The 19954-nt window shown below is 44.8% G+C and overlaps 1 protein-coding gene across 1 annotated transcript in view; it reads left to right on the forward strand.

The window, feature by feature from the left end:
- The window catches only part of SLCO4A1 (solute carrier organic anion transporter family member 4A1), an 87582-nt gene extending 68686 nt beyond the window's left edge, over positions 1 to 18896 (forward strand). The window contains exons 8-12 of the mRNA XM_077460305.1: positions 1198 to 1363; positions 7045 to 7217; positions 10890 to 10954; positions 13205 to 13353; positions 16967 to 18896. Of these exons, the coding sequence (XP_077316431.1) occupies positions 1198 to 1363; positions 7045 to 7217; positions 10890 to 10954; positions 13205 to 13353; positions 16967 to 17119 (706 nt within the window). The 3' untranslated portion in view covers positions 17120 to 18896. The remainder of the gene's footprint in view (positions 1 to 1197; positions 1364 to 7044; positions 7218 to 10889; positions 10955 to 13204; positions 13354 to 16966) is intronic.
- Positions 18897 to 19954: the final 1058 nt, after the last annotated feature.

Consider the following 19954-nt stretch of genomic DNA (forward strand, 5'->3'; position numbering starts at 1 on the left):
TTGAAGCTGTTATAGCTGCAAAGGGTGGACCAACACAATATTAAAACCTACGGACTAAGACTGGGATGCCATTAAAGTTTATGTGCGTGTAAAGGAAGGTGTCCCAATACTGAGAGAATTTTTCCCCATTTCCTGTCACAGTCACCACCATCACACAGTATTATGCCCCCTACACACAAAATTCCGACGGAAAAGGTCCGATCGGATTATGTTATCGGAAAATCCGTGTGTGGGCTCTATCTGACTTTTTTTTTCTGTCGGAAAAAATTTGAGAGCAGGATTTAAAATTTTCCGACAAAAAAATCCGATCTGACTTTTTCCGATCGTTTGTAGAGAATTCCAACGGACAAAGTTCCACGCATGCTCAGATCAAATTACGACACCGAAGCTATTGGCTACTAGCCTCTACGTAGTCCCGTCGTACGCAACGAATGTCACCTCGTTCTGAACGATCGGATTTTCCGACAACTTTGTCCTACTGTGTGTATGCAACACCAGTTTCGGACAAAATCCGACGGATTTTGTGGTCGGAATGTCCGACCGTGTGTACGGGGCATTAAGCTGGACATACATGGCTTGAATATCGGCCGATTCCTGCTGAATTGGCCAAGATTTGAGCCATGGTTGGCCCCTCGTAGCTCGACAAAAGTTGCTTAAAAAATTTGAAGTGAGCCGGGTGAAAATCGACAGGAGAAGGTGATTCCATCCAATCAGAGGCAGTCATTGTGCTGCTATGCAGACAGCCGCAGGTGCTGCGGCTGTCTGACTACAATAGACAGCAAGGTAGATTCTTCCCTCCAGGCTGTTTAACATGGATGGTGGGATTTCTCACATTTTTGCCTTTGGGGCTCAATGTGAAAAAATTCAAAATGTGTATGGCTAGCCTTAAAGTGGAACTTTGGTCAGAAAATGAAGTCCTGATAAAAATAAGAGCCTATACAGTTTAAAATCCAGTAATACACTGTCTCACCCCACTCTGCACATGCTCAGTTGCTCTCTATTACTAGCAATGTTCCGCTTACAGCCTAAAGATTTACTGCTGCTTAGGGGTTCATCCAAGCAGATGTCGTCAATGGAGGAATCTTAATTGTTTTTTTTTCATTTAGCTTGCAGACTGAAAAAAAAAAAAAAAAAAACTATCGTTGTATGGGCAGCTTTACAGGTGTGATCTCATTGTCCCCTGTGCTTTCTCTGCAGTGTCCTCTTAGGGAGCGACCTCAACCTCTCCTCTGTCTGTAATGCCGGGTGCCGCTGTTCACAGGATCTTTACAGTCCTGTCTGCGGAGCCGATAATGTCATGTACTACTCTGCTTGCTATGCAGGCTGCTCAGGACGTTACGTGGACCATGGTAATGGCAGAAAGGTAATTATGTATTTTTTATATGTATATAGAAGAAACTGACATGCAGCTCCGTCCACCCAAAGTTATGAGTGTCTGCTAATGAGCAGAATTACCCACTGACTTCTTATAGCGTTTAGAGATTTAAAAACAGAAGACATAAAGGGGAAGATTCACTAAAATTGGTGCACTCCGAATCTGGTGCAGCTGTGCATGGTAGCCAATCAGCTTCTACCTTTAACTTGTTCAATGAACCACCGGGAAAGATTTTACCCCCTTCCTGACCAGAGCATTTTTTGGGATTCGGCACTACGTCGCTTTAGCTGACAATTGCGCGGTCGTGCGACGTTGTACCCAAACAAAAATGTACGTCCTTTTTCCCCCCAAAATAGAGCTTTCTTTTGGTGGTATTTGATCACCTCTGCTGTTTTTATTTTTTGTGCTATAAACAAAAAAAGAGCGACAATTTTTGAAAAAAAAAGCAATATTTTTTCTTATGCTATAATAAATATCCCCCAAAAATATATAAAAAAATAATGTCTTTCTTAGTTTAGGCCGATATTTATTCTTCTACATATTTTTGGTAGAAAAAAAAAAAATTGCAATAAGCAGATATAGATTGTTTTGCGCAAAAGTTATAGCGTCTACAAAATAGGGGATAGTTTATGGCGTTTTTAGTATTCATTTTATTTCTATTAGTAATGGCAGCGATCTGCGAGTGTTATCGTGACTACGACATTATGGTGGACACATCGGACACTTTTGACACTATTTTGGGACCATTGTCATTTATACAGTGATCAGTGCTATAAAAACGCACTGATTACTGAGTAAATGACAACAGCAGGGAAGGGGTTAACACTAGGGGGCGATCAAGGGGTTAAGTGTGTCCTAGGGAGTGATTCTAACTGTGGGGGACTGGGCTTCCACTGACATGACAGCGATCACGGCTCCCGTTGCAGGGAGCAGTAGATCTCTGTCATAACACAAGCCAGAACGGGGAAATGCCTTGTTTATATAGGCCAGGGGTGTCCAACCAGTGGCCCGGGAGCCACATGTGGCCTGCGGAGCCCTCTGATGTGGCCTGCGACCTCTTGCTCTGTGATGGTTGACTGGCAAGCACAGATCTTGGGTTCCCAACCCTCTATCCCAGAGCATCAGTGTTGTGAATGAAGCGAGCAGTAGAGGAAGGAAGCAACTGCGGAGCAGAGCCACATAAACCGATGCTTCCTGTATAGCGTCGGTTCCTGTCACAGGCGGAGTGGTACCAAATGTGCACTGCCTGGGACAGCAACAGCCGACAATACCTGAATGGAAGACAGTTATTATAGGTCAGTTCATTACTAAAATCACAGTGTATATACGGGCATAGCTTCTGCATTGGTTACTGGGCTGCTTTCTAACTGATCTGCAGGTGCAGCGCAGTGTACCAGTGGGTTACCTTCACTGAGCCATAGACTTCAGTAATTACATGCAGGTTTGGCTCACTTTCTGAAAGTGCACCACACATGCAGGACATAATAGAATTCTATGGCAAAGTGCAGCTAACCCGCAGGAAATCCACAAGTGCACTGCACCCACGGTGTGGGTAAACCGCAGCGCAACAGTGTGAAAGCAGCCCTAGGCCCCTTTCAGAGGATCAGTCCAACCCAATCGGACTCTCTATTCACCTCTATGGAGCGGCAGATGCAAACAGACTTGTATCCATTTACACCCGCCTACCTACAATTCGATCTGCTAAAAAAAAGGGGATACTTCTTCTTCCGTCTGGGCAGATCGGATCGGAGGGCCCATAGAGTAGAGTGGGCTGCATACGTGTCCGCCCTGCAATATGCATATCATCTGCCCACGCCACTCATTGTGGCCCGTGACTGGTTACCTAGTCGCTTAAATGGCTCTCGCTCTTCAAAAGGTTGGGCATCCCTGATATAGGCATCTCCCCATTCTGCCTCTCCACACCGCAATCGCTGGCGTGTGCGTACCAGATAGGTGGCAAAGGTACGGGTACGCCCATTTACCTGCCTGTGCCATTCTGCTGACACATACATCTGTGTGCAGCGGTCAGCAAGCGGTTAAGCTTTGGCAATAAAATCTGACAGCTGATTGGTTTCCAGATTTTGCATGCTCCAGTTTTAGTAAATCCCCTCCCCCACATATGTCACGTAAATTGACAGGTAGACAGCATTTTGACTGTATACATTTAAAATAAGCAAAACACTTTTTATGGTTTGGAGACTGGCTATGAAATTAGCCTACAGAAGTTCGAAGAATGTCCCTCTTCATCTGTGTTTTTTTTTTGAGGGGAAGGGTTAGTTAATCTGTAGGGATTTTAGCACTGATTCCCCTTTGTGGATATTTAGCCTAGGTTGACACTGACGGTGGTTTAGAAAGCGTTCAGCTGAACTCGTACGATTTCATACCCGCATATCAATCCGACTTCAGGGGCGATTTGACAGACATCTGTGCGGGTTCCTGCACAGATGTCTATACAAATCGCCCCCAAAGTCACCAAAAGAAGCACAGGAACTACTTTTGGGAGTCAGGGTGGCGCCACAAAGTTGGCGCTGCGCGATTCAGAGGGTGCTATTGCCGGCAATAGCCGCCGATTTGACATATCAAATCGCATGCCAAAACGCCCTGATGTGAACGTGGGCTTAATCTCATTTCCTGTCTCAGGGAGTTGGGACTGCTGGTCCAGTGCTTCAGTCTAGGTCCTCTTAGCCCCTGGTCTTATTGTTGGCCCTCACGCTGCCGCTGTAGCCTTTTGGAAAGTGTGAGGACCCTGACAGCAAATGGAAAGTGCCCGAGTCACCAGGCAGTGATGTGGGCACCCAATAAAATAATTTTTCCACTCTGCAGTGGAGAAAAGAGAAGACTCCTGGCCCGGCATGTCACATTACCATGATTTAGGGCATTTCTGGCACTTAGCAATTTTTTTTATTTTTTAACTACTATTGGGGAGTGAATTAGAGAGAATTGGAGGGGAGACCCAAACCGGAGAGGAGTTTTCAACAGGCAGAGCGACACAACAGGCAGAGCGAGGCACGCTCGTAGTACTTGCACCAAGTGGGCGTAGTGACCCTTTCATTACAGCCCTTTGGAAGACAAACCATTGCAGGAAATCAGCCCATTGTCTGGTGGATAAAAAAAAAAACAATGGGTTTGATTTACTAAAGGTCAATAGACTGCAGTTGCTCCAGAGCTTAGTAAATAAGGTAAAGCTTCACAAAGAATACCCAATCACGTGCAAGGAAAAAAAGAAATGCATTTTTGCTTGCACATGATTGGATGATGGAAGTCAGTTGAGCTTCTGCTCATTTACTAAGCTCTGGAGTAACAGCACTTGCAGAGTGCAGCTTTACCTTGTCTATTTGCCTCTAGTAATTCAACCCCAATGTGTCTAATGCCACGTACACACGACCGGAGTTTTCGAGGGACTAGGTCCGACGGATTTTCAGCAGAGTTCTGACGGACTTTCCGAATGAACGGACTTGGCCACACACAATCACACCAAAGTCCGACGGATTCGAACGTGATGACGTACGACCGGACTAGAATAAGGAAGTTCACAGCCAGTAGCCAATAGCTGCCCTAGCGTCCGTTTTTGCCCGTCGGACTAGCATACACACGAGCGGATTTCTCGGTAGGTAGGAGTTCCGGTGGAAAAATGTAAAACATGTTCTATTTCTAAAGTCCGCCAGATTTTTGGCAAGCAAAGGTCCGATGGAGCCCACACAAGATCGAATTGTCCGACGGACCTTTGCTGTCAAAAAGTCCGGTCGTGTGTACGTGGCATAAGGGCTGGTTCACACCAGATGCAGTCCAGTGTATTTTTAATCTACATCAAAAAATGCATGCACTGTGTTTTCCATGTATTCCAATACCAGTGCAGTGTGTTCCAGTGCAGGTCAACAAAAGTGGGACATACTGCATTGTTTTTGTATGGCATGTGGCAAAACACACATTTCCTGAAGAAAAAAAGACGGGGGAAAAAATGCACCAGAACGCATCAAAACTGCGCATGCAGAAACGCATCCGGCATGCAGCAATTGTGGTGTGAACCGGCCCTAAACCTGGGTATACACTGGTAGATTTTTGATTGAAAATTCGTACAAAAATTCATTCGAAAAATTCTCATTACATTCCACTGCTTGAAGAATGTTGTTTGAAAATAGTTGAAAATTTTGTTTGCTTTTAACATTTGATTTTTGGAGTGGATGGACTTTACTACACGAAAACCACATACACTGTAAGAAATTCATTTGTATGAGAAAAATTTTCCATCCTGTTTCCTACAAATCTTCTCGTCACTGGTTGAAAACTAGGGGTCGACCGATTGTCGGTGCAGCCCATTATCGGCTGCTGATTTTCACTTTTTTTGAAGCATTAGTCACAAACTTACCAATGTTACCGATATTGTTTTAAGGTGTTGTACCACGGCGATGCATGCAGCTGCAGGCATCATTCCAGTACCATTCTAGTTCAGAGCGGATGGTCAACTTTCTTGTAATAACAACTAACAACTGATGCAGCTCAGCAGCCGCATCCCGCCGCTGCGCCTGGGTCTTTCCATCCCACTAAGAGGCCCGAGCAACCATCCGGCATGTCCGCTGGAGGCCGACGGCCCGAACAAAGCCAGTGGGTGTTTTTTTCAGGTCTCGGATCTACTAACCCGGAAGCGATGTCATGACATCACTTCCTGATTACTGGCATCTTAAAGGCGCCAGTTTTAAAAAAATAACAGGAGGGGGGGGGGGGGCCATTTAAGCTTATATTGCACCATTCTAAGCCCTTGTACAGACGATCAGAGATTCCGACTACGTTCACGCTAGTAGCCAATAGCTTTGATGTAGGAATTTGATCTGAGCATGCGTGGCACTTTGTCCGATCGGAATTCTCTACACATGATCGGAGTATGTCCGATTGGAGCATTTTGTCGGAAAATATTTCCGGCAAGTTGGAAAATTTGGTCCGACTGATATTCCGACGGAAACAGTCAGATGCATACCACACACAGTCGGAATATCCGACAAAACGCTCCGATCAAGGGCTTATGAGACATTACAAAAATTGGAGCGCCGGAATCCCTTCCTTTCTTTAATATTGATTTGTTTAAAAAAATAGAAAGTGTTAATAAATGCAGATCTTGACGTTTTGAATACTTTCAAGTGCAGAGGAGGGGTTTGGGGTCTTATAGAACCCCCGATCCCTCCATAAAGAGTACCTGTCACTGCTTTTACTGTCACAAGGGATGTTTACATTCCTTCTGACAGCAATAAAAGTGATAAAAAAGGACAGTGTAAAATAAAAAGTTTAAATCTACAGAATATTGGCACCTGATATTAGCTATCGGCCTGAAAGGCAGCCGAAAAATTGGTATCGGCCCTGAAAAAACGATATGGGTCGACCCCAATTGAAAATGACTTCAGATTTGACTCCACTAACGATTCAAAATTCTACTAATGTATACCCAGCATTGAAGTTCGCTAACAGTTAATTATTTTCTGTATCTACTATATATTTGTGGCTGTCAGAGGATACAATCTAATTTATCTTATTTATTATACGGAATACTTATTATACTGAACTATATTATGATATATACTGTATTATATTATACTTATTATACTGAACTATATTATGATATATACTGTATTATATTATACTTATTATACTGAAGTTGGCAATCTTTTTTATTCTTTTAGGTGTATGAAAACTGCAGTTGTGTGGCCTCCAATATCTCTGTGATGGGGGCGCAGGCCGTAGCGGGAAAATGCTCTTCCTCTTGCAAAAAGATGTCGCTGCTCCTGGTCTTTACATTCTCCATTATACTGTTTACATTCCTGTGCAGCATTCCTGCACTCACTGCAACGTTACGGTATGCACCTTATCATTCAATTTATCGATTTATTCATTTGAACCTTATTCATTGAATTTATCCAGGTCCTGGTTCATGTGGCAGAGACACACACCGATCAGCCATAACATTATGATCACTCACCTAATATTGAGTAGGTCCCACTTTTGCAGGTCCTGGCCCATTGAGGCATGGACTCCACTAGACCTCTGAAGGTGTGCCGTGGTATCTGGCACCAAGCTGTCAGTACCAGATCCTTCAAATCCTGTAAGTTGTGAGGTGGGGTCTCCATGGATTTGACCATCGTACTAGCTGTCACTTTTTGAAAACAGTGTGGTCCACGCGGCCGCATCATTCATTCACACAGTTTTGTGACTGAATGAAAAAGAAAGTCCCAACATCCTTTGCAGTTCTCAGCTTATACTTCTCAGTGAACTCCCACAGCACTGTATTAGTTCATTGATTGTTCCTATCAGTGTGAGACTAAAGCTGGCCATACACCTATAGATTCTCTGCAGATTTTCTATGGTTAGATGGAAAAAGTGGGAGATTCCTCCATTCACACAGTTTAGCATACATGGAGAAATCTGTTGCACATTTTCTATCTAACCAGAAAAAATCTGCAGATAATCTATAGGTGTATGGCCAGCTTTAGTCACCTCTCTATATGATGTATGGGGCAGACAGCTCCCACTGACAGTCTGCAGGAGACCTGCATGGCACTAGCGATCTGCTCTCACTGAGAGGGTAAGTCGGGTATTGGTTCCTGGCCAGAGGGCCTGGTCATTGTGTTTACACAATGGCCACCATTTTCACTCCTCCTCTCCACTATCCCTTCCCCACTTTTTATTTATTTTATTTTGTGTGTTGTGTGTCACGTTTTATGTTGTTACTGCACGTTTGGCGAGTAGGGTGTCGGTCCTCGGACCTATCCTTAAAGTCTTGTGGGAGGGTGGACATAGGCCTTCTGGCTTGGTTCGCCCTCTCTTTGGGGGGGGTCTCCCTTCGGGGAGCCCCTACCCTAGTACCTGGGTGGGTCTGTTTCGGCAGACCTTCCCGGAGAAAGGCCGTCGTCCGGCTTCGGCTGGATGGGCCATGTATTGGTACCTCAGTCCCCGTCTGGAGCCTAACGCCCCGGGGGGGATCAGGGTAAGGTCCTTCCTTGTGGAGGACAGCAGACACCCGTTGCACGTTTTTGTGTGTCACTCTTGATGTGTGTCCACTTTTTTTGGCACCGGGTGGAAGTTTTTGGGTTTGTTTTGCACGCCATAGGCTTTTTCAATCGAAAAAAAATCGGTTCAGGCATGTGGGCAGATTCCGATCGTATGGTCGCGATCCCTCCCTAGCCCGGACAGGCTTTGTGACATCAGCTGACAACGGGCTTCCAGTTTGGAGACAGGAGGTCTCACCCAGGGGTCAGAGGGACCACAGCCAGCAGCCAGAGAACAGAAGTCCTATCGGGGTGTCAGGAGCACCCCTATCCAGAGGCAGGTTGCTGCGACTAAATGCTAAGTGAGCCAAGTGAACCAGGAGAGCTGCACAGCCAGAGTGTCACATACCTGATCCGAGGCCAATGTGCTGAGAGGGGCTCCCCTTGCAGCTAAGTGCAGTATACCCCTGAAAGTGGAACAGGAGGTATAGTAGCCAAAGAAGCACAGGGTGCTGGCAGGGTCTGGGCGAGCAGAGCTGGTGATCACCCAGAGACTGTGGAGGACAGCAGAGTGGATAGCAAGATAAATGTCTCTTAGGAACTCCAGCTGTTCTTTGGGCAATCTGTGCACCCAGGAGACAGAAGTAAAAGCCAGGATGGGGGTCACACACAGGTGGGCAAGCCCGTAAGAGGTAACAAAGTCCATAAGGCAAGCTGGGGTCATACACAGGTGATCAAGCAGGAGGAAGGTCAGTAGAACAAGCCAAGGGAAAAGCCGGGATCAAAGAGAGATCAAACAGGTCTGGCGCCCATCTCTGAAGAAGAGAAGAGCTGCTGACAAGGGAGCCAGGTGGCTCGGCATTGTCAGCTGTTTTTTCATGTTGAAGAGGAATCCCTGATGTTTATGTGAACTTTCTGTTTTGGTCAATAGAAGTGGGCTGCTGTGCCCTAAAATACATAAAATAATTTTTATAGTAACCTAAAAAAAAAATTAAAATATACAGTGGGGAAAATAATTATTTGATCCCTTACAAAGAAATGAAGGGTCTATAATTGTTATAATAGGTGTATTTTAAATGATAGAGACAGAATATCAACCAAAAATCCTCAAAAAACACACAATACAACTGTTATAAATGGAGTTGCAGTTCAGTGAGTAAAATAAGCATTTGATCCCCTACCAACCAACAAGTGGTACACAGATTAGTCCTGTCATAACGCCAACTCGTTATGTGTATAAAAGACACCTGTCCACAGAATCTCTTTCTTCCATTCAAACCTCACCATCATGGGCAGGACCAAAGAGCTGTCAAAGGACATCAGGGACAAGATTGTAGACCTGCACAAGGCTGGAATGGGCTACAAGACCATCAGCAAGAAGCTTGGTGAGAAGGAGACAATGGAAGAAATACAAAAAAACTATCAATCGCTCTGGTTCTAGAGCTCTGTGCAAGATTTCTCCTCATAGGGTGAGGGTGATCATGAGAAAAGTGAGAGATCAGCTCAGAACTACACGGGAGGAGATTGTGAACGATCTCAAGGCAGTTGGGACCACAGTCACCAAACAAACAATTGGTAATGCAATACGCTGCCATGGATTGAAATCCTGCAGCACCCACAAGGTCCTCCTTAAGAAGGCACATGTACAGGCCCATCTGAAGTTTGCCGGTGAACATCTAAATGATTCAGAGAAGGATTGGGATAAAGTCCTGTCATCAGATGAGACCAAAATTGAGCTCTTTGGCATTAACTCGACTCGCCGTGTTTGGAGGAAGAAAAATGCTGACTGCAACAAAAACACAATCCCTTCAGTCAAGCACGGAGGTGGAAACATTATGTTTTGGGGCAGTTTCTCTACTAAAAGGTACAGGCCGACTTTGGCGCATTGAGGGGCCAATGGACGGGGCCATGCATTGTAAAATCTTGGATGAGAACCTGCTTTCCTCAGCCAGAACATTGAAGATGGGTCGTGGATGAGTCTTCCAGCATGAGAATGACCCAAAACATACTGGAAAGGCAACAAAGTAGTGGCTCAAGAAGAAGCACATTAAGGTCATGGAGTGGCGTAACCAGCCTCCAGACCTTAATCCTATAGAAAATTTATGGAGGGAGCAGAAACTTAGAGTTGCCAAGCTACAGGCAAGAAACCTTAAGGATTTAGAGAGAAGATCTGTAAAGAAGAGTGGACCAAAATCCCTCCTGAGATGTGAGCAAACCTGGTCACCAACTACAAGAAACGTCTTACCTCTGTGCTTGCCAAAAAGGGTTTCTACAGTAGTAGTAGTGTCTCCAGAAGTATTAAGTCATGTTTTTCTTTGGGGATCAAATACTTAGACCCTTCATTTCTTTGTAAGTGGGCAAAGTTACAAAATCTGCAGGAGGATCAAATATTTATTTTCTCCACTGTATAGTCTTGTATGGTGTAATAAAATGTATTTAAGGACAGCTGTGCTAATGGAATCTACTTTAGAGTTTGTTATGTAGGTTGGAGTTTATCTATAAGTGTTCTTCATATTCTTCCCTGTGGCTCCGTGTTGTTGTAGGTGTGTACCGGACAGTCAGCGTTCCTTTGCACTTGGGATTCAGTGGATATTAGTCCGAACATTAGGTATGCTATGACAAGAAGCACTTAGCTAATGGATTCAATAACCTCGCTGATAGGCTTCCTGCATTTCATTATCTCCCATCTCTGCTGTTCACTAAGTAACCAGCTTTCCCTATAAAACACCATTAATGGCTACAGTTTAACTGGTAAAGTGGGCTTTGGATGGGACAAGATTTATGGCTTTTTATAAATACTTTCAAGCTTTCCTATAGCTCTGTTCAGATGGGAGGTGAAATTATGGCATTCTAGTGCTGATTAACAACTCACAAATCATGTTTACTGCCACGTGCACACGATCAGAATTTTCATAGGAAAAAGCTCTGATGGTTTTCCCAAAGGAATTCCGAAGGAATTTCGCTCAAGCTGTCTTGCGTACACGCGGCCACACCAAATTCTGACCGCCAAGAACACGGTGACGTACAACTTGTACGACGGGACTAGAAAAAGGAAGTTCAATAGCCAGTAGCCAATAGCTTCCGTCTCCTACTTGATTCTGAGCATGCGTGGGTTTTTTTGCACGTCGGAATTGCCACAGACGATCGCTTTTTTTCGATTTTCAGATAGGAACCTTTCCCGACCGAAAAATTGAGAACATGCTCTTAATCTTTTGCTGGCTGGAATTCGGCCGGCAAAAGTCAGATGGAGCATACATACGATTGCATTTTCCAATGAAAAACTCTCATCAGTCTTTTGTGGGCCAAAATTCAGATTGTGTTCCTCTTCAATTCATATTGCCAGCGGCCAGTTGGGGGGATTGGGAGCCTTTTGTTTAAAGCCAGACTCCAGGCTTTTGTAGTTTTAGATGCAGTGGGAAAGTTGCTCCTTTGTCAAGTTTTCTAATCTCCTGTTGTGTCACCATGACAGGAAGTGAGGGCAGCAAAAAAAAAAAAAAAAAACTGACAGGGGTTCTAACCCTTCCCCAATCTGCCCAAAACTGTCAAAAGCCTGCTACTTAAAGTGGAACTTCACCAAAAAGGGGAAGTTCCACTTGTTTGCATACCCCCACCCCCCTCCACTGCAACATTTGGCACCTTTTTTGGGCTGAGCAGGTACCTGGTTTTCACAGGTACTGTACCTACTCCCACCTCCAGCTCAGATTAACCCCCCCCCCCCCCCCCCCCCACAGCCTTTCTCGGACACACACAGGTCTCAGAAGACTACAGGACCTTTCAAAAAGTACAGTGTGGTTCGCGCATGCGCAGTAGGTGTCCTTAAATTAAAAGTCAGCAGCTACAATGTTTGTAGCTGCTGACTTTTAGATTTTTTTTTTGGGGGGGGGGGGACTAGAGCTCCTCTTTAAGCTAGTAAATTAACTGCAGCATCTCCAGGAGCTCTTTTCTTAATAACACCACCATGCATTGTTTATAGCTTGGCTGGCGCTGCAGTGGCTGGTGCTATGACGTCAAGATATAGACCAGCCACTTCCAGTTACATTCTTAAATCCTAAATGACAGCTGTGCCGGTCACACAACCTCAGTATTAGTAGTATATCAGGGGTCGGGAAACGGCAGACTCTTGCACTGCATGGTAGCTTTGGCTTTGATAGGTAACATTCATCTTGACAGGTTCCCCTGCTAATGCCATAATTCCATTACTCCATTATTTTATTTACCCACAGTTGTACAACACTCACATCTTCTAAATTGCTGTACAGAGTCAGGCTCGGTTCACATATGAGCCGCATGCGGCTCACAGCATGCGTCCGGTGCATGCTGGTTCACCGTTTCAGGTCCGGCTGAATTGGGACCTGGCTTAATTGGGACCTGAAACGGACCAAAAGTCGCAACCGGACCCCTGCGGAGATATGTGAACCGTCTCCACAGAGAGCCGGTCAAAATCTCCTGCTATTCTGAATTGGATGCGGCCAATCCGCATCCAATTCACAATAGTGTGAACCCAGGCTAAAAGAACAATTCATACTAGTCCCGGCCGCTGATGGAATTGCAGAGAAATCTCCCTACCATAGTCAAGCATGCAGTTTAGGGTAAAGTAGGAAAGAGCCAATTTACTCTACACTAAGGGAGATTGTGGAGATGATATATAGCCTCCATGCAGATAGTTCTTGGTGGATACAGAAGCCAGGACCCTAGAGCGGCCAGGCAACAGGGCTAACCATAAAGCCACCATACTTGCCTCACACACAGTGGTTAGCATCAGCAATACACATGTGTTAGATCAGGTAAAGGTCAATGACTTCAGCAATAAAGTGCATACAGCAGTTACTTTTTGCAATAATTTCCTTTTCTTTTTCAGGTGGAATCCCTGGACCAATTGCCTTTGGCTCGATGATTGACATTTCCTGCCTGCTCTGGCAGAACCAAAGTGGAGAAAAGGGCTCATGTTACATGTACCAAAACTCAGCCATGAGCAGCTACATGCTCATCGCTGGTCTGGTTTACAAGGTGAGTGAAGGGTTAATGTGAGCTGGCCTTATGTCCAGAACAAATGGCCCTTAATCCAGCCATGGGTGGTTCAAATCTCAGCTGATTCAGCAGGGACTGGCTCAGATTTGAACTATCTATGGGCAGGCTGATTGCACCCAAGTCACTTCATCGATCAACTTGGATACAACCAGCATGTCAGATTTTTACATGCGATTATTGTCAGCGGCTATAGCTGCTAGCAATAATTACTCCTGTTAATCCTGTTACTCCTGTTCTCCTGGCCTCCCCCCTGCGCACGCTGGCAGAACAAAATAGCTCTACAGGAGGGATTCCTCCATCACTACTGACTAGGGGTGCAACGGATCAAAAAGCTCACGGATTGGATCGTTCCTCGGATCGGATCATTTTTCGGATCAGCAAAAAAAAAAGAAAAGACAAATCTTGTTACACCCACAGAAGTTTTAGATTTCACAGTTATTTTCAACAAAACTGAGCTAATATGCTTAAATACAGTATTTGCAAATCCGATGGACTGTTTAGATGTTAAATTTTAAAAGCAGCAGCAAACCTGCTGATCTTACATGGTTGCTAATGTGACAGAACACCTCTGATTTTCACATTTAACTATTAGCAACCATGTAAGGTCAGCAGGTTTGCTGCTGCTTTTAAAATTTAACACCTAAACAGTCCGTCAGATTTGCAAATACTGTATTTAAGCATATAAGCTCTGTTTTGCGTTGAAAATAACTGTGAAATAGAACACTCTGGTGGGTGTAACAAGATGTCTGCTTGCCCCCTTCTCACTATCATTACTGTGCAGGAGTGTGGGGTGTAGCAAGATGGCGGAGACGAACCGTCACTTCCTGACGAGACAGTGCCCCCCGGGTGTACCAAGATGGAGCTAGGCGGAAGCTGCTGCCTTTCCTAAGCCCGCGATCAGCGGAGCAATCCACGGATCGCGTGGTGGGTCGGTCCGAACAGGGTGACCCGCTCGGATCACGGATCGTGACGATCTGTTGCACCCCTACTACTGACTGTGTTGATGGGGGAATCAAGTAAATTTCTTTCCTGCAACTCATGGTTTAAGCCCACCAGCTGCCCCTTTAGGGTGTGTTAACACCACTGATCTGAACAAGACTGAGCTCATCCCCTACCCAGCCCATATGATGTAAAAAAAATTGTTTTGTCCCTATTTAAATGATTTCCCATATGTTCCCGACTAGGGATGAGCTTGTATTTGTTCTGAACAGAGTTTGGTCCGAGAAGTCAGCGGTCATTCCTGGGCCAATGAAAAAGATAAAGTGCAGCGCTTGTTCAGTAAATAATGATTATATAATCACACAAGTGAAACGTGCAAAAACTGTGAAAAAACAAAATAAAATGGCATTCAAACGAAATCAATATAAACATATAAATGTGCAATAAAAAATGAAAGTGGTTGTAAACCCTCCCCCACAACTTTGTCCCATGTAAATCAGCATAAAAAAACCATAAAGCCCCGTACACACGAGAGGACTTATGTCCGACAGACTTCCAAAGGAGTTCCGCCGGAGTTCCGCTGGAGTTCCGCCGGAGTTCTGACAGACTTTTCGGCCGAACGGACTTGGCCACACACGATCACACTAAACTCCGACGGATTCGAACGTGATGACGTACGACCCGACTCGAATAAGGAAGTTCATAGCCAGTAGCCAATAGCTGCCCTAGCGTCGGTTTTAGTCCGTCGGAGTAGCATACACACGAGCGGATTTTTCGAAGGGGACCGGGTCCGGCGGAGTTCCGTCGGGAAAATTTGAAGCATGCTTCATTTCTAAAGTCCGTCAGACTTTTGCGAAGCTAAAGTCCGTTGCAGCCCACACACGATCGGATAGTCTGACGGACTCGGTCTGACGGACTTTGGATGTTGAAAAGTCCGCTCGTGTGTACGGGGCTTAAGGAACACTGCTTGTAGATATCTCCTTACTTGCTTAGTATTGTTGTAATCCCTGTTGTTCTGTAGAATGAAGTCACTGAGCATGCCCAGATCTTCCCTTACGGCACACTCTCTATGTCTTATCTATCTGTGATCAGGACTTCCTATGGCACAACACTGAACTCTGCTAATCACTCAGAGCTTCCTCCTACACACCATGTGACCTCACATACAGTCTAAACTTGGCCATTACTGCAGTCTTATCAGCTGAAGCTGATAAGTCTGACAAAAGGAAACATTAGACATCCGGCACAAGTAAATACTATGAAATAAACAAGTAAGCTATGAACAGGGAAGCAGGGTTTCCATAGAAACGATGGATTGAGAAGGACTCTTGGTTAACAGTACAGGAAGTGCTCAATGTAAGGGCGGAAATACACTCCACTGTGGACTCAGAAAACAATACTTAAAGTGGTTGTAAACCCTTACAAACCACTTTGACCTACAGGTAAGCCTAGATTAAGGCTTACCTGTAGGTCCAAGCAATATCTCCTAAACCTATATGGTTTAGGAGATATTTGCCCGAAAACGGGCACCGCTGTCTACGGTGCATGCGCCGTAGACAGCGGCGCGTAGGCGCACTGAGCGCGTCATTCTCAGCGACGGAGCTGCCGCGCGTCTCGGCTCCCGTGCGCATGCGCGGGAGTGACGTCATCGCGGCTTCGCCGAATGACAGCGGCGGAGCTGCGAGACCCCACCAACAAGATGGATGCGGCGGACTACAGGGGACAGCGGCGACTTCGCTGGCTCCTGTGTCAGGTAAGTGACACATAATGGGCTACTATGCGATGCATAGTAGTCCATTATGCTTTGCCTTTGCAGGGAATGAAAGAGGAAGTAAACTCATCAGGGTTTACTTCCTCTTTAAGGTGGCACTGCCTAATCCCTGGAAACAAGTTTTTTTTAAAGTTTCTTTAAACAGTAAGTAATATGTGATTTGGGCTGGATTACAGTGGCTATAGTCTGATAATGACTTATTATAATGGACTAAATGGAAAGAAGCATCAGAGTGGGAGAGTTTACTTCCTCTTTAATAAAAATTAATTCATATGTGAGTCCATTTATGGACTCACATATGAATTAATTTTTATAAATTTTTTATTGCACATTTATATGTTAATATTGATTTCGTTTGAATGCCATTTTATTTTGGTTTTTCACCATTTTTTGCACGTTTCACTTGTGTGATTATCTAATCATTATTTATTGAACAAGCACTGCACTTTATCTTTTTCTTTGCATTTCTGTGTCCAGTATCTGGGTTATGGTGTTAAGCTGCTGTTAGTTGTTTAAGTTTAACTGAGCGCGGATATTTACCTACTTACAATTCCTGGGCCAATGAGCTGCGGGTGAAGGACTCCATGTCCCGCAGCTGACATACACAAAAGGGCCGGGATACTTATGACATAATTTGCTTAATTTGACCACAAGCACAAGTTCGTTCCTTTTCCTGAGCTGACAGGAGATGAGATGAAGTCTTCTCAATATGAACACAGGCTTCAATGAACATTTCATATAGGCCCTGACCCTTCCCACCTCTATCCAAAGCCAAATAAAAAGAAATTCTGAAGTTGATCTTTGATCTATAAAAATAAAAACTATAAAAGTTTAAAGGTGGAGTTGCTCTTTACTTATGCTAAACTTTTCTTGTTTTGGCAGGTGATTGGACTACTGTTCTTTTTGCTCGCTATCTTGCTCTATAAACCTCCACCGGTCTCTCCAGTAACTACTTTGGACAAAGCATCCAATGAGCATTTAGAAAGACCTTGCCAGGGGGAAGTCGCAGTGACATCACCAGACATGCCCTCCTGAGGCTCCAACTCCCCCCTTCCCACCACCACCAATCGCATCTGCACTTGTTCCGCTGCCTTCTTGACGTATTGCACAATCCTACAATCATCTGCTGCAGATTTTTAGACTTCGTCCTGTTTAGGAAGGAAGGGCTATTCGAAGCGCTGCAGAAACCCACCGCATACAATTCAGAACGCGACTTTCCTTTTTTTTACTGAATGCCAAGACGCGCTGAAGGTAGCACAATAATCTCTGTTCTTCAATTGTCATTCTGGGCACAGGAAGCACATTCGGTGGCACACCGTTTCAGTATGTACGTCTATGCAGCGTGTTCCTAATGTCATTTATTTATGCTAATATTTCATTGCAAATTTATCAGTAATATTTTCATATTACTATACAGGGATACATCTTTCTCATAAGAAAAAAAATGTATATTCATTCCTGGTTTCTGATTGCCAGATGCCAACAGACATCGCAGAACCTGCAACTCGAACAGTATTTTCACATGACTTAGTGGAATCAGATTTAATTTCTCAGCTTTTTTTCAGGTTTATACACATAGCTGTTTTTGAAAATCCCGGGGCAACTTTGCACTGGGCACTAAGAAAATAGCACAGTATAATACGTGAAAGAAGGTTTGCCTAGAGCAGTAATGGCGAACCTTGGCACCCAAATGTTTTGGAGCTACATTTCCCATGATGCTCATGCACTCTGCAGTGTAGGTGAGCATCATGGGAAATGTAGTTCTGGGGTGCCAAGGTTCACCATCACTGGCCTAGAGCAGTACAGGGGCTTAGAGAAAAAAAAAGGTAGCTCAATAGCACCTAGGTGCTACCAAGGGCACTTATCTACATAGTATTTGCACATTCACCCTGTGTTTGTGTGGGCTTCCTGTGCGTGATCCGATTTACTTCTGCAACCCAAGAACTTACCGAGAGGTGAACTGGCTTCTAACCAAATTGGCCTTAATGTGTGTTTGTTGGGGGAATTATACTGTAGCATAGGTTCATCTGAGGCAGGGACTGGTATAAATGATTAAAGGACCACTGTGAGACATTAAAGAGACACTGGAGTAGATGTACTAAAACTGGTGCACTCAGAATCTGGTGCAGCTGTGCATGGTAGCCAATCAGCTTATAACTTTAGCTTGTTTAGTTAAATTTTGACAATAAAACCTGGAAGCTGATTGGTTTTTATGCAGCAGTGAGCCTAATTTTGCACTCTCCAGCTTTAGTAAATAAACCCCTCTGCCACCTTGCCCATGCAGAGAAAAAAGACAGTATTTCTGCAAAGGTCACCACTCCCCTATACGAACCTTCCTGTTAACCCTTGCCATTCCTTCCTCAATCGCCCTGCTGCAAGTTTTCTTGAATTCCTACAAAACTGGTGTGAGACAACAGAAAGGGTGCCAGGTAAGTATCAGTAAAAAACAACAATAATTTAGTCCATATCCACTTCCATTAAAATTGATTGTATACTGCATGCAAGGCTGGTGTGGTGTGCAGATTGAATAGGCAGCAATCTCAATGGTATAGAGGACAGCTGCAGGCACAAGCTTGGGCCTGCTGCAGGGGCTCTCACAAGCTGCGCACAGGAGACCAAGGACAGATAGGCAAGCTAAGGAGTGGGCAGCCTGCAACATGTTTCTGAGGCTGCCTGATGAAGGAGGCAGGGCCTCGGAAACACTTTGCTGCCCACCTCCTTCTTAGAATTCCTGCGGCGGGTCGGAGCTTGTGCCTGCAGCTGTCCTCCATTCTATAGGGAACGCTGCCTGTTCAAACTGCACACCACACAAGCCTTGCATGCAGTATACAAGATTTTTTTAATGGAAGTGGATATGGAATAAATTATTGTTACTCATACTTACCTGGCGCATTTTCTGCTGTCTTGTTTGCTCTTGTGTCCGGGTTCATATATATGCAAATTGGATGTGGTTTTCGCAGGACAGGAGAGTTTGCCCGTCTCTCGATGGAGCCGGTTCACACAGCTCCGGGGCAGCCACGGTCCGGATTGCAGAAGGGTCCTGTAAACCTTCCGGTCCAATTCATTTGCGAATTCGGACCTGATTTGCACTTGAATCGGTGAACAGGGGCGCACTGGACCACATGCTGTGAGCCACGGCCACAGCATATGTGAACGGAGCCTAAGGGATTCCCATACCCTGTTGAGGAGCTGCCGGTGTGTGTTTTCCTTGCCTACCTGTGGATCTGTCCATCTGCCCATCCCACCTCCATTGCGCTCCAGTCCTACAGGGTCTGTATGGACTTCTTCGTTATCCAATATAATCTCCTGTGAAGTGAAGCGCTGACTCACTCGCTAGTCATTAGTTTGTGTATTGCTTGTTTGTTACAAAATTGGTATGGTATAGGAAGGTGTGTTGCCTACAGAGCTCAATAAAATGCTAAATCCTGTCTGTGCCAAACTTTGATGCCAAACACAGTGCGCCCCTAAGGTGTCCCAAAACATTAAGGCATACCCATAGACATAGTGGGGGAGATTTACTAAAACTGGAGCGTACAAAAGCTGGTGCAACTCTACATAGAAACCAATCAGCTTCCAGGTTTTATTGTCAAAGCTTAATTGAACAGGCTGAAGTTAGATGCTGATTGGCTAACATGCACAGCTGCATCAGATTCTGAGTGCTCCAGCGTTAGTATATGGCCCCCAATATGTGTTCTATTCAGATAAGATTGCTCTATTATCAGTCCATGTATGTTTATTATCTTAACAAAGCTAGGCCAAAGCACTTTTAAAGAGGGCTTCCACTTTTACAGGAAGGGGAGGTCTCTACACTTGCTAACCAGTAGGAATGCTTAAAACTCCAACTATTCAGTTATTTTAGCCATGCCCCAG

Source organism: Lithobates pipiens, unplaced genomic scaffold (assembly GCF_037356315.1).
Source record: "Lithobates pipiens isolate NorthernLeopardFrog02 unplaced genomic scaffold, aLitPip1_a1.2 Scaffold_28, whole genome shotgun sequence".
Lineage (NCBI taxonomy): Eukaryota > Metazoa > Chordata > Amphibia > Anura > Ranidae > Lithobates > Lithobates pipiens.